A 22,573-nucleotide genomic window follows, 5' to 3' on the forward strand; every position below is an offset into this window, starting at 1 on the left:
CACTTCAGGCCCTTTCTGCGCCCATTTCCTGATGTGCATCTCCCCATGGGATGTTCCCACTGCTCCAGGGACCCAGCACAAACCTTATAGCCCCACACCAACACACCCCCAGGAGCTGCAGCCTTCCCTCCAAACCTGGGCACCTGCAACAGCCACCTCTGCGCTGAGCTGAGCCGGTTTCTCCCAAAACCAGGTTCTCCATTTATCCTTGAAAAGATTGACAATAGCATTCTTGTCTTCTCCAAAAGGGCCATCGTTTCACAACTGTCATCTCCACACTGAGACTTTATTCCCTTCAAGTGTTCAAGTACACAGGCAGCACCAAGGAAGGCGCTGAAGTGAGTCAAGGTGAACCCCAAAGAGCTCTCAGCTGCCTGTGAAAGCTCAGACAAGGGCTAGAGAAAGAATTAATGCTCCCATAACTGGCACCTAACAGCCACAGGGCAAGTGAGAAGTTGGTATTAGAGAATGAAGAAAAAGCACTGAGTAATAAAAGGTGAGAAAAATCCATCACTCCAACAGGTAAATGAAGGTAAACCACATGAAGAATCAGAAGAAGATGGAGGGGAAAAAACCCACCATTAATAGTGTCCGTGACACCCAGAGCCAAAAGAAGCCCAGGGGATCAGCAAGGATGTAAGCACGTGCTCCAAACCACAGCAGAAATGAAGTGAGAGCTCTGGAGGGAACAAAAGAAAGAGGCAGCCTGAAGAAAGGAAATAATGCCTCCCTACAAGGTGTTTTGGTTTTTTCAAGTGAGTGTCTCTTGTATCATGTGGTGGAAACCCAGAAAAATAAAGGTCGGGAGAATCATGGTTGATTTGGAACATTCCTGCATAGGAGCCGAGATATAGCCTTGTGCAAATTATTCCATGCAGCATTCACATGTTTAATTGCTTCTTTTCATCTTCCTGGGGAAGCAGAGTTGCTTTATTTACTCCAAGCAAGATTTTCTCCCTCCACCCTGGCAAAGAACAAGCTCCCATCCTGGCAAGTGCTCCTGGCTTTACTTAAGGCTCATCACACCCATGCTCAAGAGAGTGGAGCAGGTTAATTTATCAATTGTTCCAATGATTAACTTGCCCAGCTGCCAGGTTCAAGAGCCCCAGAGTGCCTCAGGTTGTACAGGATCACAGAAGGAAAAGCTCCATGGAATTCAGCTGCTGCCACACTGGCCCTCTTTGCCTGTCAAACACATTCAGCTGCTCTTGCTCTGCCCTGTCAAAATCCCCCATAAAATACAAGTGAAAATCCCTCCCCACCTGTGAGAAAACACAGTTGGGTTCTGCTCAGGGCATTTCAAATTACGAGGGGTAGTTGTGACCTCCCCTTGCAAAGGCAGCATTTCAGGAAAACCAAAAGTTTCTTTTCAGGGACTCACCAGACTCAGGACACCTTCCACTAGATCAGGTTGCTCCAAGCCCCATCCAACCTGGCCTTGAACATTTCCAAGGGTGACACAACCACAGCTTCTCTGGAACCTGTTTTGCTCCTCCCAGGTCTAAAATCATACCCAACTTAGCAGCCTCAGAGATAGATTTCTATTCAATAGCTGCATTTTTCTAGGAAAGAAATATGGCAAACCTTGTTTGCATCTGACTTTGCAAAATCAACACAAGCTCTTCAGAAAGGGCTGCTGGCCACTTGTCTTCTTTTTCCCCATTTGGTGGAACATTTTCATTCTGTTGTTGTTTGGAGCAGTATTTTAATCGATCTGGCTGAGGATGCTGAAAATAGTACAGCAAGTTACTTGTGTGAGGGGTGGAAAACTGAGCTCTTGCACATCCAGTGTTTCTGTTGTTGGAAGTCTTCAATCCCACCTCTCTGGTGGCATGAAATAGGTGTTACTAATCCAATTTCTAAAGTATCATGCATCGAGCTGACACTATTTGAAGACTTAAAAAGAAAGCACCAATTTAAACAAACCCCTGCCCCTTTCCATTTTCTCTGTCCCACAGTTGATGACAGAAGATAGGAGAGAAAGACTGTTTTGGGAACAATTATTTCAGAACTCTAAAAATAATATCAAACCTGCTCTGCCACACTCTCCGTTGTTACAGCCCCAAAAAGCACCGGTTGTCTTTGCTCACAGAGTCACAATTGTGGTGGGATTTCAACCACAGCACAGGACTGTTGCCAGGATTTTTTAGTGAAAAAGCCTCTGCTAGGATTTTTCCTGTCCTGAGGAGCTGAGGGCCCCAGAAAAGAAATGTAAACAATAACTGTCTGCTGCTGTGGAGTGCCACAGGTGAATCTTCCATTGGTCCATGTGGATTGTTTTCAATCAGTGACCAATCACAGCCACCTGTGCCAAGGCTGTGAGCAGTCACAGGATTTTTGTTATTCATTCCTATTCTATTCTTGTCTTTGTAGCCTTCTGATCTTCTTCTCTCTGTTCTTTTTAGTATAGTTTTAATGTAGCATTTTAATATAATATATAACATAATAAATCAGCCTTCTGATGAAAATGGAGTCAAGCCTCGTGTCCTCACACAAAGGGCAGCCTAAACAATAATTGGTGACCCCTGGATGTGTGAAATTGATGGCAACCCCCGGAGTGACCACAGAGTCCAGCCTGGAGCTGAAGAAACGAGACCCTGAAGATGGGCAGAGTTCACAGCCAAGGCAAACAGGAGAACCTGTTGGACTTTCCTGGAGATTGTGTCCAGAGACCGCAGAGCAGCAGAGCTGCACAGCTGGATCCACAAGGACACTGTCTAAAGGTACTGTTATTTTTTCCCTTCCTGAAGATCCTGCCATTCGCAGAAGGTGGGAGGAAAGTTGGGAAAATGTACCTTCGGAAGCTCAGGTTCCGTTTACTGCGTCAGAGAAGAAAGTTATTAAACTCTGGCACAGATGGGGACACGAGAACGGAGTTAATAGTGTGTGGGGGAGACTGTGTTATGAGTTTTTAAGATGGGCAAAATTTCATAGATTTTTTACAAATGTCGTATACTCCCTTGATTTAGATCTTTGGGAGTTCATGGACGCTGCTTTTGAGTGGACAAAGGACCAGGGTGTTACACTCCCAACAATGTATGGAGTGCACCTATGGCTCTTATTCTGTATTTTGGAAAAAAGGGAGGCTGCAGGGGACATCGTGGCTCGGTGGCGCGGTCGCGCTCCGTTTCCACCAGGTTCGCCATGAGAGGAGCCTCTCAAAGAAGACAAACCGCGGGTTCGCAGCCCCCCCGCATTGCCCACAGCTGAGCAAAAGTTTTTCTCCGCTCCCTTGGAGCATGAGCAGGCAGAGCTGCCTTCCCCCCCGCTCTTTCTCTTGGGGGAGATGGGGAGCCGGCCCCGCCGCCCGTGCCGAGCCTGCTGCTCCCTGCCAACCCAATTGCAGTGAAAGAGCATGCCAAGAATGGTGCTGAGCCCACGGGACCGTCTCAAGAGCCGACACCAGCGCCCGTGCTGCCCGCACCACCCACCCCAGTTGTCCCGCTGCCTTCCAGAGCTCCGACCTTCGCATCAGACCCTGTGAACAGTCTGTCCCTCCATGGAGAGGGCACGGCCCGCCAGCTCACCGCAGGAGCAGTTCGGCTGGCTGTGTTCAAAATCAGTGTGGTTTCTGGGCCATTTCACGTGTGGTCGGGGGCTTCTCCCTAGGGGTTGGGGTGCCTACCTTCCCCCGAGCGCCCCAGCGGCGTGGGGGAGTTGGCTCCTGTGGTATCTGCCTCTGGTTCCCAGCCCAGTGGGGATGGGGGTGGTGCCGAGGGGCAGAATGCAGGAGCAGTGGCATTTGCCTTGCAGGAGCAAGAGACACAGAGCAAAGCAAGCATTGCTCGCTTGCTCTGGGGACAAGAAACCCTCACATCTGGGATGACAATTCCTGAGAAAGCTTCTCTTCTCCAGCTGCCAGTGTGCACCGGTGCTGCTGGGGGGAGGAAGCATTGGGTCATTTCTGCTCTCAAGACGCTGGCAGCATGGTCCTGCCAGGTTCTGAGCACACAGAGCCCGCCTCACGGGCTGGTTCTGGGCCGTTTGGCTCATTTCCCTGGGCCGGGGCCACTGCCCCGCCCAGTGCTCAGTTTGGGGACTTTGCTTTCCCCACAGGGACCTGGGCCACCATTCTGTGAGCCAGGTCTGGGTTCTCTGGTCTGCCCACCAGGATCAGGGCCACCAAAAGATCCTAGAGACCCTCTGCTGCTGCTGTTCTTCTTCTTCTGGAAAAAAAAAAAAATGAACAAAAGTGGAAAGAGCTAGCAGCTCAAAAGCATTGAAAAGCCAAAAATTAGCCTCAGCCCAAGTGGTTCAATGAAGGGCTGTGGCCAGGGCATTCCAGAATTTTCTCTCTGATATGTTTGATGACTGTCAATGGATTTTTGATGATTCTTGTTGATTGATTCTCTTTAGCAGTTCTTTGTTTCAGAATTCTGCAAGCCTGTTTCAGGACCAAAGGGGACTTCCAGAGATGTCAAAGAAGAACATCTTCAGTCCATGGACTCTGTCCTGAAATTCAGCTGTTTGGACTTGAAACAGTGAACTTTCTTTGCATGAGTTTTTGCATTTTCTTATTTTTTAAGATTGTTTTAGTGATATGATAGAATGTGATGTTTGATAAGTGAAGAATTTCCCTGAATGTTCTACAGGTGAAGAATTTCCCTGACCATTCCACATCAGCAGTTGATTGAGATTTTGATTGGCAACAGATGAACCTCAAGAGGTGTTTGTTCTCTCGTCTGCAAGGGCCCAGTAGAAGATATTGCAAACATTTCTTTTTCTATTTAATTTAATAAATTTTAAAGGGTGAGATGTAGCCATGATATTTTAGGGAAAAAGCCTCTGCTGGGATTTTTCCTGTCCTGAGGAGCTGAGAGCCTCAGGAAAGAAATGTAAACAATAACTATCTGCTGCTGTGGAATGCCACAGGTGCATCTTCCATTGGTCCACGTGGATTGTTTTCAATCAGTGACCAATCACAGCCACCTGTGCCAAGGCTGTGAGCAGTCACAGGATTTTTGTTATTCATTCCTATTCTATTCTTGTCTTTGTAGCCTTCTGATCTTCTTCTCTCTGTTCTTTTAGTGTAGTTGTAATGTACTATTTTAGTATAATATATAACATAATAAATCAGCCTTCTGATGAAAATGGAGTCAAGCCTCGTGTCCTCACACAAGGGGATCTTGCCGAAGCAAGAGTGCAGGCCCTGGTGTTCTGCTCTTGGCTTGGTGCTGTCAAAGGGGTGGCTTTTGATGGTTTTAGAGGCACTAACCTGGGCTGTGAAATGCACCTCAGGCACCAACTGCATCTCTGGTGTCTGCAAGTGCCTTTATCTCCCTTCATGCTCCTCAGAACCAAAATCCTGCAAGGACCAAGTGAATCTGAGACTTTGGAAAGGCCCAATAGTGACAGATTTTGGTGAGATTTGAGTCAGGAGATGGAAGCAGCAGCAGCAGGTGCTGTAATCTTCATCCTTGCGCTCTCCTGCATGCTGATGCATGTGTGAAGGAGGCAGGGATTCCATAAAGCACCTTCTGTAGCTCCTGAGGGAAAACCAGTGGCAAGTTCTTTAATTTCTTAGAGTTTCAGGCATGTGTTGTGTGGCTGTGCTGCCCCCCCAGGGCCAGGCTCTGCCACTCTCTGCTCCAGCTGGTGCTTCCAAACTGCCCTCTGTGATTTTTATTTGCAAACCACCTCTCTGACCAGCTTCCACTTTGCTTTAAAAATTCAGCACCACGTTTGTGGCTGAACAGGTCCCAGAGCTGGGGAGGAGGATTTGAGATGCAATTTGCATGACAGAGTTGTTACAGCAGGGAAAATGTCACATCCCTCCTGTGCCTGGAGCTGCTAATCTTGTTCTGAACACTGAAAACCTCTTCAGCTGCTCTCATTATACCTCAATTTGATTACTGCTTTGATTTCACACCTCTTTCATGCAGGCTTTTCCTCTCTCCTTAGCTGGAATTGTCAGGCCGGAGGAGAGAAATTTTGTTGAGCCTTGGGACAGTTCCCATATATCCCTGCTCCTAAAGCTGCTTTGAATTATCTTGGGAACCTGAGCATGAGATAAACTGTCAGGACTTTAGTGAGAGGAAAAGTAAGGCACAGAAGCCAAAGTGTAAATGCAGAGTCTGGGGACTCTGTTGTGGGGATCTGGGCCCTGCAAACTCATGTTGTTCTCTATGAATGGCTGATTCCTTCTGTATCTCCTCCTGAAATTTCTGAGGACCAGGGCTGGTGCTGGAACTGCAGCCACACAAACTCCCCATGGATCTGTGTGGGACCCAGTGGGAATCATTGATTTGCTGCTTTTGATGAAAAGTTGTGACATGAACCTCAGTGTCAGGGAGGTGACACGTTAATGCTGCTGCTGTCAGACAGTGCCCACACACCGCGTCTGGAGACAGCTCTGGAGAAGATGAAGAAAAACCAGGATTAAATCCCATGTGCTACTGAGCTCTATCAGAAACTGCTTAGAGTGAAGTCTGTGAAGTGACTGGGGAGAGCTGGGTGAAAGGAACAGCTCTGAGAAATGTGTGGTACATCAGGGATGTCCTAATACTGATCTTTGCACAGAGATGAAAACTTGTCAGTTTGCATGGCCTGAATGTCTGGTTCTGGAAATTCTGCATTACACAAGATATGGTGAGCTCATCTGGCTCTGAAATATCATCTCTGCACCTTAGCCAGGAACAGCATCAGAGTTCTGAACAGATTCATCAAAATCAGTCATAACCCAGAGGCAAACCTTGGCAATACACATCGGTGGCAGGTGAGGAGACCAAAAGCTTCCATTCTTGTTCTTGCAGAATGAATTCAGCAATAAAATAATCATCTCTCTTGGCATTAAAATACTTTAGTTTCAGCTCTGCCCCAGACTGTCAGTGTCAAGTATTTCTCTGGGTGCTTGGGGGTAGGTTCTCCCCCTGTAGCACTCTGCAGGTTGATGCTAATTCCAGATGTTCCCTCAGGTTCAGATGTTTTGCTGCCTGAGCAGAGTGTGCAGAACAGGGATTACAAGCACTGGCATTTGCTGTGCTAGAAAGTGCAAGGGACACATTTGTGCCAATGAAGGTCACACCTTGAACTAGGAGGATCAATTCTTGTTGTGCTCAGCAGAGTCTGGGGAGAGAGGGGGTTTCCAAAGGAAATCTTGGTCCATGTAGGGCTGAGGCTCCCTCCAGGCTGGCTCCAGCCCCTCAGGGTGCCCAGGAGCAGGGCTTGCCCACAGCCCAGTGCACCCTCCTTAGCCCTGGGGCTGCCCAGGGAAGAGCCATGGCTGAGGCTCTGCAGGAGCACACAGGCTCAGCCCTGCTCCAACATGGGATCCATGGGCCAGGGCACGCTGGGCTTTGCCCCTACAGCTCCCAAGTGTGTCCAGAGAAACTGCAAGGAGAGGCTCACCTCTGTCAGTGGGACCCCTCTGTGCACAGGGACCCCCACTCCTGGGGTGGCTGTGCCAGGGACCTCCAGCCCTGGGAACCTGGAGCAAGTGGAAACAACCACTTTGCAAAATGCTGCCTGTGCCTGAAGCAAATGCAAGGAGAACTGGGGTGTGAAAAATAAAATTTGTTTATTGCAGAAGAACAGCAGGAAAAATACTGAACATATTTACATTGTAAGAACATTTGTAACAACAACAATCGATAGAACATATATACATAAAAACCTACCTAACAAAAATATGTGAAACGTATTTACAGAAGTCAAAAATAGCCCTAAAATCTACATTCTAAAGAACAACAACAAACTGTAGAACATATATACAAAGGTTGGTGTCTCTGTCTGTGCTGTCCATCTCACCTGGAAGAAAAGCAAATGCCACGGTCACTCCAGTCAGGCACAGAGGGCTCTTGCATGTGCCCCCAGGCTGGCACATGCTGGCCCAGCAGCAGGACTCTGCTACCAGAACTGAGCCTGGCTGGGTCTGGGACGGAGCTTGTGTGGAGCAAAGCAGGCACAGGACAGGCTGTGGATGGCCACCAGAATCCAGTGCCCTGGGTACAATGTCCCTGAGCAGGGAGCACCCAGCCCAGCCCCAGCCTGGCAGCAGGAGACCCACTCTGCCTGTCCTGCTGCTGGCATTGCTCTTCATGCCAAGATCAGGGCCTCTTCCTCACCTTTTTAATCAATGTCCATGTCCTCAATGGACTCTTCTATATCCACATCCATCTCTTCTTCCTCATCCACATACACGTCCATCTCTTCTTCCTCCTCCACATCCACATCCATCTCTTCCTCTCCAGCGTCTTCTCCGTCTATTTCCATCTCCTCCTCCGTATCAATCTTGGTATCTACCTCCATCTCCTCCTCTCTGTCTGGGACAGCCTGCAGAGGTAGCAAAACCTCAGAGGGGGCTCCCTGTCCCACTCCATCCCCACAGAGCTCCAGCCCACCCGGGGAGGTGTGGGGTGTCCACCTCCATGGAATGGCACCATACCTTCCTCAGAACAAAGAGGAGCATCCTGCAGGGCTGGATGACAAAATCCAGGCACTAAGGACCTTTCAGGACTGAATGGGTTATCAGGGGGCAGGTGAAAAGCAGAGTGGGCAGGAGCAGGGTGAAGAGCATGCAAACACAGTGGCCAAGTGTTGTGTTGTGCCCTTTGCTGGGCGCTGGACGTTCCAGCTGGAGCGTGGGCTGTGACATCACAGTTCCCAGGCTCCATCTGAAGTGGACACTGGAGACCATGGAATGATGGAGTCCCTGAATGGTTGGGCTTGCAAGGGAGCCTGAAGAACAACATCTTGTTCCCAGCTGAGCAGTCTTCCCCCAGAGCATGCTGCTCAGAGCCCTGTTGCCAAGGATGGGGCATGCACAGCCTCTGTGCACAGCCTGGGCCAGTGCCCCACCACCCCCAGTGGAAAAGAGCAGCTTCCTTAGATGCAGCTTCAATCAACCTGCTGCAGTTGAAAGCCATCCCCCCTTGTCCTGTCAGCACAGGCCCTGCTGAACACTCTGTCCCCTTCTTTCCTGCGGGACCCTTCCAGTCCTGCACAGCCACAGTGAGGCCTCCCAGCGTCTCCTCTCTCCAGGCTGAGCATCCCCAGCCCCACTTGCCCAGCAGTCTGTCACATCAGGGCCAGTCAAGGCTGAAGGGTAGCAAATAGCATCAGGAACTGAGAGATGCAAGCTTTAGACCCAGGTTTGCCTCTAAATGTACAAAATTAATAACAGTGGAGAGGAAGATGTTGGGACACTGGTTCTGTTCTAACTGGTGATTTATTTTTCTTCTTTTCTGTCATGCTGCCCCAGGTTTTTCTGTTTGGAAGGAAGCTTGGCACAATGTCCATTGTCTTCTCCATTCGTGAAAGAGCAAGCGGAGTCTGGGCAGGCTGATATGCAGAGCAAAACCTGAAAATATACTAGTGATCCTGAGCCTGGGGGATGCAGCTAAACCCAGCCAAAAGCAATTTCTGGAAAGCTGATCCTGGTTTACATTGTCTTGAGTTTGGCTTTGCCAACTTCACCAGTCATTTATGAAAAACCAAAAAAACTCAAACCAAATCAGACAAAAACCCAATCAATCAAACAAACAAACCCATGCAGCAAACCAATCAAACAAATAGATAAAAAACGCCAAATAAAACCAAGGGAAATAAGGAGTTAGTATTAGTTGCGAGGATAGCACAGCAGGCAAATGGCTGCTTGCCAGAGGATCACCATCAAAAGCCACATAGAACAGCTGCTCCAAAATATAACCAACAAGAGAAAAAGAAAAAGTGATCCATGGCTACTTTGGGGGCAGCTCCACATTCAGGTGAAGGATGAGCACACAGTGGTACAGATCCAGCATTGCCCACCCTCCAGGCTGCTGTTTGCTCCTGATGAAAGACCCTTGCAGGACTGTGGCCCCTCTCAGTGCAGTGTCAGTCATTCCCAGAGCTCTCAGCTGAGCCACTGGCATTTCCAGAGTGACATCCAATGGGATACCCTTTTCGGTTTGTCTCCTAATGCCACAGGGGTCCTAAACAGTATATGCCAACCCATTTTTGTTCTGTTGATATTGACTGCTTGGTTTTATTTTGTCAGCAGTTCTATTCATTATGAATTGGAATATGATGAAGATACTAAGGAAGTCAGCACCTATAATTAGTGCACATAGCTTAACTGATGCGGCAGCTCATTTAATGCTTGCTAGGAAAGAACTAGATACATTTAATGAACAAAACTGGTAAAAAAATAAATGGGGCATTTGTAATAAGTAGTAATACATTTGTTCATTAATTAAATCAATAGCTAAATAACTATATGTTATAAAACAATAGTTAAATAGCCAAAAAAGCTTCTTGTGCAGATACATATGGTTGCTGGTTTACTATAGTGCTTTGGGAATTCCATTGTAAAGTTATGCCTTGTGAAAGGAAAGTAATGAGAAGCAGCTGTAATAACAATCCTTAAACTCGCTAGAATTGCTTAGCTTGCAGAAAGTGTATAGTACTAGTAAGAATTGCTTAGCTTGCAGAAAAGTGTATCGTGTTCTGTATAGATATGCCTTATAAGGCATAAGTTCACTCAGCGTTCACAAAGAGGAAGACTAAGGGGGACTAAGCCTTCATCCCACGACCACCAGAAGGCAGAAAAAGACCCCCTAGCAACTGAATGAGCAAGCGCAGAAGACAGATCACGTCATCCCTAAACCCGGAGAAGAAGGCAATAAAAGGTGGACTCAGGGGATAGGAATTTTGTGAGCCAAAGTGGAGCGGAGACTCCGGGCCGCCCAGCGCTGTCCTTGCTTATTCTTGATTGCAAAAATAATAAAGATAATTATTTGATCCTTAAATTCAGTGGACTTGTTTATCACACTGCCCAGACCCTAAACTGCCCCAAATGTGCCCCAGAAATGTCTCCAGGGACCCCAAAGTGGCCCCTTTTACCCTGTGCATGAAAATAATAAAAAAATATGTCAAAAGATCTAAAAATAGCACTAATTAGCATTAAGAAGGAGAAATAAATGGCCAGTAGTGGTCAATGATTTAATGAAAGGAATTGTTTTATTTAAAACCAATGACAAATAATTTTTTGATTGCTAAAAATGTATTCAATTTTTCACATAAATATCAAAGGTAATAGAAATATACAGTAACACTAATATAAATTTAAAAACTCTAATTATAATTTTATAAATTAATCAATCTTATTTATTTTAAAAATGCATACTTTTTTATGTTTTGGGATGTCAGTCCCAGGTGGGCCATGTCAGACATGGTGAGGCTGGGGTGAGGAGCAGGTTGTCCAAAACTGGTCAGCCTGCAAGGGGCTTGTTCCTCTCCATGCCCAGATCTCCTGGGGAGACATTCAGCATCAAGATCATCTGAGGAATCGTTCTTTCACCTCTTTTCTGAACTGAAAAATAAAAACCCACACACGTGATTAAAACCAACCATCATGCCGTCGGTGCACTTTGAAATCTCCCTCCTTAACAGAACTCCAGACTGACTCCAAGCAGCTTCACAAGCCCTGGAGGCTTGGAGGAAAATTGAAGGAAGAGAAAGAGCTCCTGAGGGCTTTCTGTATTTTAATCAGCCCCACGGTGGATTTGGGGCTGAGTCCAGGAGCCTCAGGCACTGAGAGAAGGATGAAGAAGCTGCTCAAGGAGTCAGCAGCAAAACTCCAAGTGCCTTGGAGCATGGCTGGGCCCCAGGGAGGGCAGGGAGTGCCAAAAGCTCCCCAGAGACTGCTGAGAGCAGATCTTTGAGGCCAGGAGTGCAGGGAGCCCAAGGCTCTGGGCAGGGAACTGCAATGCTGAGCAAGGCCTGGGCTGGCTGGGGGAAGCAGAAAGGCCAAGCCCTGAGCCCAGCCCGGGCCAGCAGGGCCTGTCCCTCACGGGTGGTTCGGGGCTCTCTGTGGGGCAGGGGGATGTGAGGGGCAGCAAGGACAAATGCCATCAACCTGCAGCCCCTGCCAGCCTGGCCAGGGAGGCCGAGGGAGAGCCAAAGTGCAGCCCCTGCCAGGAAAGTTCCTGCTGTGGGGCCTCCAGAGGCGCTGCCCGAGCCCAGGGCACAAAGGCCTGGGTGCCTGTGGCCCTGACAGCCCTGCCCAGCCCTTGGCCATCTGTCCTGCAGGCTGTGCCCCCTGTGCGTGCTGCTCCTGTGCCCTGGCCGGCTGCACTCACCCCTCTCGCTGTGCCCCAGCATTTCTCAGCCAGCGTTTCTGTGCCCTCCCTGGGCTCCCTGCACCCAGCGCTGCCGGCTCCTGGCACACAGAGCCGGCCATGGCCCAGCCTCACGTTGCCACACCTCGAGCACCACAATTCCACCCTGGCAGGGATTTTGCTTTCTCCTCAGCTCCAGCCTGAACCTTCCAAGCTGCACTTTGGGGAGGTTTCCTGCAATTCCCACTCGCAAGGAAAGCTCTGTCTCCTGCTGCTCACAAACAGGGAAGGGCTGGTGGGAGAAGTGCTGGTCAGAGGCTGTTTGGGGCACAGTCACCATGAAATTATGAGTTGTTTCAATATTGTGTGAAAGAAGGAGGGGCATCAATAAATTTTCTGCCCTGGACTTATAAGAGCAGACTTTGGCCTATTGAGGATGCAGATTTGGGGAGTACCAAATCAGGTATTGATTTTTTAAAGATAAACAGCCCTTACAAACAACGAGTTCCAGGAAGGATGGAAACGCTTCAAAAAAGAAATCTTGATGGAGCAAGAGTAGGCTGTCCCTTTGTGCAGAAAGATGACCCAGAGGGGGAAATGACTGTCATGGCTAGGCATGGAGCTTTTGCAGGAATTTAGGGATTACAAAGAGGGTGCAGCATCTTTGGACATAGGGGCAGGTAAATCAAGAAAAGTTTAAGGTTGTTGTTAGTTTGTGCAGAAAGAAAATTAGAGAAATGAAAGCTCAATTAGGACTTAATATGGATACTTCTGTGAAGGATAATTATTATGTTTTTATAAGCACATTAATGTCAAAAGGAGGGGTAAGGACAACCTGCATTTCTTATTGTGGGAGATATGGTTACCAAAGATGAAGAATGGGCTGAGGTACTTCACCTCTTCTTTGCCTCAGTTTTCAACAGTAAGACAGGCTATCCTCAGGACAAGTGTTCTCCTGAGCTGGTAGATGGGCACAGGGAGCAGAACAGCCCCCTGGAATCCAGGAGGAAGGAGCTGGGGACCTGCTGAGCCACTCAGGTGCTCACAAGTGCCTCTGGGAGCAGATGGGATCCATCCTAGGGGCTTAAGGGAGCTGGTGCATGATCTCCCCAAGCTGCTCTCCATCATTTACCATCAGTCCTGGATCAGCAGGGAGGTCCCAGAGGAGTGGAGGTGCCAATGTGAGCCCATCCCCAAGAAGGGCTGGAAGGAGGATCTGGGGAACTCCAGGCCTGTCAGCCTGACCTGGGTGCCTGGCAAGGTTATGGAACAGATCACCTTGAGTGCCATCACAGGGCACCCACAGGATGGCCGAGGGATCAGAGCCAGCCAGCATGGATTTCAATATCTGCATTGATAGTCTGCGTCAGGGGATTGAGTGCACCATCAGCAAATTTGCAGAAGACACCAAGCTGGGTGTGAGTGTGGATGTGCTGGAGGAGAGGAGGGCTCTGCACAGGGCCCTGGGCAGGCTGGATCCAGGGCCCAAATCCAACAAGGTGAGGTTGAACAAGACCAAGTGCCAGCTCCTGATCTTTGGCCACAACAACCCGTACAGCACTAGAGGCTGGGGACAGAGTGGCTGGACAGCAGCCAGGCAGAAAAGGACCTGCAGGGACTGATGGACAGCAGGCTGCACATGAGGCAGCAGTGTGCCCAGGTGGCCAAGAAGGCCAATGGCTCCTGGCCTGGATCAGGAATGGTATGGCCAGCGGAGCAGGGCAGTGATTCTTATCCTGTTCTCAGCAGAGGCTGGGCAGCACCTCCAGTGTTATATCTAGTTCTGGGCCCCCAATTTATGAAGGACATGGAGGGGCTGAAGCATATCCAGAGAAGGGCAACAAGGCTGGTAAAGGGGTCTGAAGCACAAGAGCTGTTACGAACGGCTGAGGGAGTTGGGGTTGTTTATCCTGGAGAAGAGGAGGCTCAGGGAAGTCAAGTCAGTGTCAGGACACAGGTTGGACTTGATGATCTCCAAGGTCTTTTCCAACCTTGCTGATTCTGGGATTCTCTGAAACCACCTTTGGAGCAGTTGCAGGATGAGCCCTGGGCCTCCTCTTCAGAAGCTGCAGCAGCCCAGGTGCCTCAGCTTCTCCTGACAGCCCCAAAGCCCATCCTGTCAGTCCTGCAGAGCCTCTGCAGCTCCTCCTCATTGCCCAGAACAGGGAGCCCCACAGGCAGACACAGCAGCCCAGATGTGCCCCCCTGGCCTGGGGTGCCTCTGGCAAGGGAGCAGCACCAGGCACTGCAGGAGCCTGCAGACAATTCCTGCAGCACTTGGAGGATGATCCTGCTCCCCAAGGGACGTTCCCATGGTGCCAAGTCAGGAACTGCAATGGGGAGTGGGGCCAGAGAGGAAAGGGCAAACAGGGATGGGCTGTTTGCAGGGGAGGGAACAGGGCTGGGCAACAGGAAGAAATTTGTAGAAGGAAAAGTAAAGGAAGCAAAGGTGAAGCCAAGGAAATGCCCAGGACAGTTTGGGGATGGCTGCCAGGCAGCCCTGGCTCTGAGCAACAGCGTCTGCAGTGGCACAGAAAACTCCCAGCTGATGGGAACAAACTTTCTGGCTGACTGCAGAGGCCACGACAAAGCTGAGTGGTTTCCCTGGTGTCCTCCAGCCCTTGCTGGCCCCAGGGGCTGATGGCATTTGTGCTCCCTCAGGTTCATGTCCCCACAAGCAACAGCATGGGGGTGCTCCTGCCTGCTCTGTGCAATGCAAACAGGGGCTCCTGAGCCAGTGCTGCCGTGGCTGTGCCTGCAAGGATGCGGCACCTCTGTGAGCTGGGGGAGAGGCCAGGGCTGCAGAGGGGGGATGTTGTTGGCAGCTCCATCAGGACGCTCTGGGACGCTGCCCTGGGCTGTGCAGCACACTGGGGATGGATCAGCCCCTGCTGTGCTGCTCCTTCCCGTCTCCCCCAGGGCCCTTGCAGAGCCCCAGCCATGCTGTTTGCCCCCAGCCTGCCCACGGCCAGCCTGGGGCTGCTCAGCCTGGGGCTTTTCTGTGCTGAGCATTGGGCTGGCCGTGTTCTTGAGAGAGCCTGGGCAAGGAGCCTGGAGCCCCCAGGGCCTGGCCTGAGGCGTCAGCGCTGCCCCAGCAGTGGCCATGGCCTGTCCCTGCTGCAGCCCCGGCACTGCCACCCCCAGGACTGTGCCCGGCCCCGAGAGCACTCAGGCCCTGCAGCAACACCAGGGCCACCAGGGCAGCGGGGCAGGGCCACGGCAGCAGCACTGGCAACACCAAGTGCTGCTGCTGCTGCTGGGCACAGCTGCTGTGCCAGCACTGATCTGCCCCCAGCTCTGCACACAGACATTGCTGCTGCAGCTCCAGAGATGGCAAGAATAGAGGGATCTCTGGAGAAAACTTTACTGGGAGATCCTTTACTTCCTTTAAAACCTTTGAGACTGCAGCCCAACATTGTCACAGTCTGTGGCCACAGGGAAGGTGGAGAGAAACAAAGTCAGAAATGGCAGAAACAATCATCTAGCTTTAGGAAGAATATTTAAAAAGGAAAATGACAGGGAAATCAAAGAACCAAACCAACAGAGCTATAAGTGATGACTTTTATTACAAGTGATTTGCAGAAATTGGCAATCAGTTTAATACTTCCTAAGATGTGCAGTGATCAGTCTCCTCACTGCAGCCTTGAGCTCCTGGTTCCTCAGGCTGTAGATGAGGGGATTCAGGGCTGGAGGCACCACCGAATACAGAACTGACACTGCAAGACCTAGGCATGGGGAGGAAATGGAGGAGGGTTTCAGGCAGGCAAATACTGCAGTGCTGAGAAATGCATTTCTCCTGCATTTTTCCTTTACAGATTCTTTCAGTCATCTCCTGAGAGGTGCAGATGGTTCTGGGGCTTTTCATGAACTGACTGTACTCTTGATTTAGATGGAGACTGTAGAATTGATTTCAGATGTAGAGGAATCTGAAGTGAGCACAGAAACAAACTCCCTCTGTCAGCCCATTTTCATCTTCTAGATCACTTTCAAGATGTCCTTGGGGGTGTTGGAATGATGATCACACAGCTCTCCACTTCTGGCTGCAGGCTCTGCAGATTCTTTCTTTGCATTCAGTCAGGCTTGCATTCCCTAGGAGTTCTTGGTAGCCTGTCATGTTTTCTTAGGGTAGAACAGTAACAATGAAAACCTTACCAATGGCACAACTGCCCAGCCCACAAGGAAAAGAAAAGAACAAGCTGCAAAATTCTTCAAATATTTGTCCTGCTTTGCTGCAAGTGTGCTGCACACACAGTGTGGAAAGCCAAGAGAAGCTGCAGTTGGTGGCACACCTTGTGACAGAAGCTGCACCTCATTCTTCAGGAAAGGTTCTTGGAAAAAGCATACAGGACTGAGGAGAAGTTTCTGGAAAAACTGAAAGAGCTTTTAAGAAATTAAATGAAAATTGAAACAATTCAAGACGTTTTTCTCGATTTATTTTTATGCTCCCCTTTTCCATCTTGCACTAGTTGTCCATCCCATTAATTCCAAACAGATCTCACCTCTAAGATCCATGAGTTGGCACGATTTAGACATTTTAAGCTACCATGACCTACACACAGTTTGGCTTCCCCTGTTTTTCTTGGAAAGCAATGCTGGAGAGGTAAGTGCAGTGTTTGTGTCAGGTACAAATTCTGCATTCAGGGATTGCGCTCTGAGAGTGTTTGACCCTCAGCAGGGACAATGCACAGCAGCAACCAAGGGCATTCCTGAGCCACTGTGCAGGAGTCCAGACTCTGGCTGAACTCGGCAAAGTTCCCGTGTTTGGACAGGCTCAGGGGCTGCCCTCGGGGAACGTGAGGCTCGGGGCGGGGGCGAGCGGGCAACGGACAAACGGACACGGGGACAAACGGCCCCGGAGCTTCAGTTGCAGCAGCGGCGGCAGCAGCAGCAGCAGCGGCAGCAGCAGCACCAGCAGCAGCAGCAGCAGCAGCGGCAGCGGCAGCGGCAGCGACAGATAAAACTTTAGATTCTCTTCTCCTCTCCCTCTCCCGCTGTCCCGTACCTATCCCGCTCTCCCTTTCCCGGTCTCCTCTCTTCTCCCCGCCTCCCTCTCCCCGTGCCCGCCCGGCCCGGCCATGCCCCCGGCCCCCCCCCGGCCCCGGGCGGGGCTGCCCCGTGCCCGCCCCCGGCCGTCCCGCCGCCTCCTGGCTTCAGCCCGGCTCTGGCCGTGCTGGCGGTGGCGCTGCTGGGCGGGGATCAGTGCCGGGGGCTGGGGCGGCATCGCCGGCTTTTGGCTCCGCCTGGCCCGGCCCCGGCCCCGACGCAGGGTCCAGTCCCGGCCCCGAGCCCGAGCCCGAGCCCGAGCCCGAGCCCGAGCCCGAGCCCGAGCCCGAGCCCGAGCCCGGCCCCGGCCCCGGCTCCTCCCGGGGCCCGCGGAGGACACACGCGGCGCAGCCGCTCCCGCCGCCTCCGCTGCGGCTTGCCCGGCCCGAGCTCCGCCGCTTGGCAGCGCGGCCCCCGGCCCCGAGCCGCCGCTGTCCCGTTGCAGGGAGCGAACGCCGGGGGATGGCCGGGCCGGGGCGGGTGAGGGGCGCTCGGGGGCCGTTGCTGGCCCCGGGCCGAGCGCTGACAGCCGCGTCCCGCCCGCAGGGAAGGCGCAGCAGCGCCTGAAGGAGCGGTACCGGCTGGGCTCGCTGCTGGGCCGGGGCGGATTCGGCAGCGTCTTCGCAGCAACGCGGCTCTCGGACGGCGCCCCGGTGAGCGGCGGGGCCGGCGGCGGGCGCAGGAGGAGGGGGTGGAGGAGGAGGAGCAGGGGGGAGGAGGCGGGAGGAGGATGGTGCTGGGCAGGGTGGACAGCGAGCTGAGCCCACTTCTGCACTTGGCTTGCAGGTGGCCATCAAGAGGGTGCCACGGTACTGCGTCCAGTGCTGGGGTGAGCTGGTGAGTGAGCGAGGTGCTGTGCTGGGCAGGGATGAGCTGAGGCCCTCCCTCGAGGGAGAGCGGGTGTGGGGCCAGAGCAGGGTGCAGAGCATCCCGGGCTGGCTGAGGGCTTCCTGACCCCCGGCACGGCATCAGCCCCACTGACAGCATCGTGCTCTTCCTGCAGCCCGACGGCACCAGCGCACCCCTGGAGATTGTCCTGCTGGACAAGGTGTCCAGTGGCTTCTCCGGTGTGGTCCAACTGCTGGAGTGGGTTGAGCTCCCCAACGACATCTTGATGGTGCTGGAGCGCCCGGAGCACTGTCAGGACCTGCACCATTTCATTCGGGCACGGGGCTTCCTGTCCGAGGGGGTGGCGCGGCAGCTGTTCCACCAGGTGCTGGAGGCTGTGCGGCACTGCACCAGCTGCGGGGTCCTGCACAGGGATATCAAGCCAGCGAACATCCTGGTTGACCTGGCCACCGGGCAAGCCAAACTGATTGATTTCGGCTGTGGCACCTACCTGCAAGAGACAGCCTACATTCGCTTTGCAGGTGAGTCTACACAGGGGTGTGCTCCTGGTTCTGGTATCTCATGGCCCAGCATCTCAGGGCCCAAGCTGGGTGTGGCAGTGGGGATTCTCCCTTTTGCTGCCCTTCATGGCCCTGAGATTTCAGCTGAGTTGGGTTTGAGCAGGGCTGGGTGGGGAGCCAGCTTCCAGTCCTGCTGGCAGCCTTTGCCCACCACTCTGCCCAGGATTGGGGCTGGGGCAGCCAGCCCAACAAAAACACCCGTAGGTGAGGGTAGCAGAGGTGGGGGGGCCTGGAACCTGTGCCCCAGCCAGTTTGGTGTGCAGGTGAGAAGGGCTTGGGCTCCTCCACTCACCTGGTTTGTTCTGGGTTTGTTTTTTGGGGCAATGTAGGCAGGGAGGATGAAGGCATGGTTTTCCCTCAGCACTAAGTGTGTTTCTGTCATGGTTGGGCCTTGCCAGGGCTTCTGCTGCCCTCTTCCAACACCGATGGCTTCTTTTCCAACCCCATGTGTTGGAAAGATGGGCAGTGGGTCAACCTGCGTACCACTGGGGCAGCCCCTGCACGCCCAGGGATGCTGGGGCCAGCCTCTGGGAGCAGCAGCATCCCCCTGATGAGCTCCATCTGTATTCCATAGGAACACCATCATACAGTCCCCCAGAATGGACCCATTTTGGCTGGTACTATGGCAAGCCAGCTACCATCTGGTCCCTGGGTATCGTGCTGCACCAGATGGTCTGCGGGGAGCACCCTTTCAGGAGGGACCAGAACATCAGCTGGGACCATCAGCTCTCGCTGCCACAACGGCTCTCTCCAGGTGGATCCTCATCTCTGGGCATGGGTGCAATACCAGTGCTGGGAGACAGCAGCGGGCTCGGGAGCATCCCACTCTGGCAGCTGCTGAGGAGGTGGCACATGTCCTGCTCTCCTGCTCGCCTCCAAAACAGGGAACTTATGGGAAAGTTTAGGCCCAGCTCTGAGCACATCCAGCATGGAGTGGGCAGGGAATGGTTGGGCAAAGCCAACAGGAGCCTTCTCCAACTGACCAGCGGTTTCTAGTTTCTCTGCCCAGAATGCCAAGATCTGATCAGGCGGTGTTTATCCATGCTGGACTGGGACAGACCCTCATTAGAAGAGGTGTTCTGTCATCCTTGGATGCAGGATATTCATCTGCCATAGAAGAAGGGAGAGAGCCACAGGCACACTGTGCTGCAGGGCCCCGGTAAGTTACAGCTGCACTCATGCCTTGGCCATCAGAAGCAAAGGAACCCCAGACTTTTTTGTCCTGCCTGTGTCACTGGCCAGGGCTCATCAGATGGGAGCACACAGCCCTTGTGCTGGAGCTGAGCTGCTCTGCCCAGCACTGGTGGCCACCATCCAAGCTGGTTTTGCTTGTCCTGGTTCCCTGACAGCTGGGGCCCTGGACAGAACCCTGACAGCCTGGTCGGAGCCCAGGGAAGGAGAAGGAGCCCCCAGAGAAGCTGTACCAGGTGGGGCTCCTGCTGCAGGAGACAGCGAGGATCACATCAAGGATGACAGCCTCTTCCTGGACCTGGCCACTGGTAAGCTTAAGATGATGGACTTCAATTCTGGCACCTTCTTCAAAGCCTGGCTGCACAGCAAATTTACAGATTAGTCCACATGCAGGGGGATGCTCCCAGATTTGGGCATTGCACAGCCTGGCCTCAACCCAAAAGTTCCCACCCCACTCATTGCTGGGGTGGATGCAACTGATCCTTCAGTCAGCTGCCCAGCTGCTTTTGGCAGGGCTGGGGGCATGGGCTGGGGTGGGTACGAAATGGGAATGGGCTCCTGGCCCTGCCAACAGCCCCCAGCACCCACCGTGCCCCGGGCTGAGGCTGGGGCAGCCAGGCCAACACAAACAAACCCCTGCGGTGGGAGCAGAGGTGGGACTCCAGAACCTGTGCAGGGGCTGCTTTGCTGTGCAGGCAAGGAAGGTCTTGGGCAGCTCCACTGCCCTTGTTTGCTTTGGGATCACGGTTATTGTGGGGGACAGTGCAGGGGGAAGGGAGAAAACCTGGGCTTTGCTCACACATGGCTGGGTTTTTCTCTGGCATGCAGGGCTTGGGCCTTCCTCAATCCCCTCACAGAGATATGATTTTTCCCTTTGTTCTTTTTTTCCCTTTTTGTCTGTAATCTATTTTCAACAATGTGTTGTTTGTTTTTCTAGAGGAAGCATTCTGGTTGGTCCAGTCTGGATCAGGAAGTGCTTGGGAGCAGCTGCGGCGTGGATGGGCCGTGCCCTTGGAGCAGGCTGAGGACATCGTTTGGGACCAGCTTTTCTTCCAGCCATGGATGGCATGAGGTGGGTCCCCGTCTGCTTGGCAGGGTGGGATCAGAGCCTTTGGGAGATGGCAGCGATAAGAGGAGCATCCTGCTCTGGGCAGCTGCTGAGCAGGTGGATGTGCCATGGCTGGCTGCAGGCTGGGCACATGTCCTGCCCTCCTGCCCTGCTCCCCAAGGCAGCACTGATGGGCAGCTCTGGGCACAGCTCTGGGCACAGCCAGCATGGCCTGGGCACCACAGGCAGCTGGGACAAGGGGACAGGAGCCATCAGCTGACGGGCAGTTTCTGCTTTCTCTCCTTGCAGCCGGGCTCTGCGGATGCTGAGGCTGCTCTGGGCTCTGCCACGGCTCTGCTGGAGCTCAGCATCGGGCCGGAATCAGCCAAAGAAGAAATGGTGTCACCTGCAGCACAGACTTGCTTGAGCATTTTGGCAACACAGCTCAAGTTTGCAGAGTGTACACCTCCAAGGGAAAACATGACACCTCCCAAAAATTAAACTTGTTTAATACCTTCTGAAATCAAATCAATCTGGGATGACTCCAAATGACATTTTTCAGCTTGCTCAAGCTGTAGCTCAGCCCTTCTCTGAACAGTTCTCTCCCCCACCTGCCTTTTACTTCTCAACTGCTCCCTTTTTTTCCCCCCAGTGAATTCCCAGCCCGTTGCTGTCTCCATCACTCTGTTGCCTATCTTGATGCCTCTGACCACAAGGAAGGCCGAGCCCCAGGTTTAGGGACTCATGCTGTCACTGGCTGAGGAGCAGCAATGTCTCAGAGGTCTAGTGGCATTTTAGTGTCATTCAGAGCCACTCTCCAGCCCTCAGCTCTCCTCACTGCTGATTTCCCACTGCCTTCATCCTTGCAGCAGGATGAGCTCTGTGAATCCCCTTGAGCCTCCCCACTCTTCCCAGCCAATGCACCCACCTCAGTGAGGCTGAAGCTGAAGCTTCTCTGTGTCCTCTGGCACTCCAGTCCAGTCCCCTGTGTGGGGAGCCCCAGCCCCAGAGCACAGCACACAGCAGTGCAGTCCAGGCTGGAGCAGCTGCCCTGCAGCCCTGGCTTGGCTGTTTGTGGCAGCTGAATGCTCCCTGTTTCCAGCTGTCCCTGCAGGATGTCCCCAGGGCAGAGCCCAGCCGGGCTCCCACTGCAGCCCCTGGAGCTTGGGGCATACAGTGCCTCCAGAGCTGAGGTTGATGAGGAGCACCCGGAGCTGTGCCTCACACTCAGTGCTGGCAAGTGTTGTGTTCTCATCTCCTGCAGCCTGAGGGGAAAACAAGCTGTGCTGCCAGGCCAGCACTGCCCCTCTGGGCAGAGACAAGGCTGAAAGGCTGTCCCATTCCAGAGGATCCTGCACTGAGCCTTGGCAGGGCCTGGCAGGGCTGGAGCCGGGTCTGGCCTGCTGTCCGGGACTCGCTGCCCACCAACCGCCCCCACCCACCACGCTCCATCCTCCAGAGACAGAAGGGTCTGTGTGTGCCAGGGGCTCTTGGATGTCTCTGTATCCATGGACAGAAGGGTCTGTGTGTGCCAGGGGCCCTTGGATGTCTCTGTATCCAGGGACAGAAGGCTCTGTGTGTGCCAGGGTTTCCATAATGTCTCTGTACCCATGGGTATGGGATGAACATGGACAGTGAAAGTGTCAGTACCGTTGCTTGCACACTCCTTCCTTTGTACACAAGACAAATCCATGCACACCCCCACATATTGGTATATTAATAGGATAGGGATGGATAGAGACTTCGCACAGAGCTCTAACTTTGGCATAACTCACCCTTTAGCCAGAGACCAGGGGATTTTTTCCCCAGCTCTGTGTGAGAAGGTGTCCCAGAGCTGAAGGAGC

General features: G+C 52.6%; 3 protein-coding genes and 2 long non-coding RNA genes across 5 annotated transcripts in view; 4 read left to right on the forward strand and 1 right to left on the reverse strand.

The window, feature by feature from the left end:
- Positions 1 to 22,573, forward strand: part of LOC135291591 (zinc finger protein 239-like) — a 208,789-nt gene that overhangs the window by 106,759 nt on the left and 79,457 nt on the right. The gene's annotated exons all lie outside the window — the stretch shown is intronic.
- LOC135291570 (zinc finger and SCAN domain-containing protein 2-like) overlaps positions 1 to 22,573 on the forward strand; it is a gene marked incomplete at its 5' end in the record, with an annotated part of 173,284 nt that overhangs the window by 85,440 nt on the left and 65,271 nt on the right. The gene's annotated exons all lie outside the window — the stretch shown is intronic.
- Positions 7,570 to 8,527, reverse strand: LOC135291600 (probable inactive protein kinase DDB_G0270444). Its single transcript, XM_064405880.1, has 3 exons — positions 8,384 to 8,527; positions 8,064 to 8,271; positions 7,570 to 7,746 (listed from the first exon to the last, which is right to left on the reverse strand). The coding sequence occupies exons 1-2, from the start codon at positions 8,405 to 8,407 to the stop codon at positions 8,068 to 8,070; spliced, it is 228 nt and encodes a 75-aa protein (XP_064261950.1). The 5' UTR covers positions 8,408 to 8,527; the 3' UTR covers positions 7,570 to 7,746; positions 8,064 to 8,067.
- Positions 8,677 to 10,727, forward strand: LOC135291615 (uncharacterized). The gene is made up of 2 exons (XR_010354383.1): positions 8,677 to 9,089; positions 9,200 to 10,727. It is a non-coding gene; the product is annotated as an uncharacterized LOC135291615 (long non-coding RNA).
- On the forward strand, positions 18,349 to 21,323 carry LOC135291617 (uncharacterized). Its single transcript, XR_010354385.1, has 6 exons — positions 18,349 to 18,451; positions 19,065 to 19,244; positions 19,500 to 19,649; positions 19,840 to 19,989; positions 20,619 to 20,753; positions 21,039 to 21,323. It is a non-coding gene; the product is annotated as an uncharacterized LOC135291617 (long non-coding RNA).

The sequence above is a fragment of the Passer domesticus genome, assembly GCF_036417665.1.
Source record: "Passer domesticus isolate bPasDom1 chromosome 8 unlocalized genomic scaffold, bPasDom1.hap1 SUPER_8_unloc_1, whole genome shotgun sequence".
NCBI classification, from domain to species: Eukaryota; Metazoa; Chordata; class Aves; order Passeriformes; family Passeridae; genus Passer; species Passer domesticus.

What these genes read in the sequence shown, in the direction of transcription:
- LOC135291600 (XM_064405880.1), bottom strand. Translation starts at nt 8,407, where the DNA reads ATGCTCCTCTTTGTTCTGAGGAAG. An exon ending in TCCTCTTTGTTCTGAGGAAG is followed by an intron (nt 8,272 to 8,383) that starts GTATGGTGCCAT and finishes CTACCTCTGCAG; the next exon opens with GCTGTCCCAGACAGAGAGGA.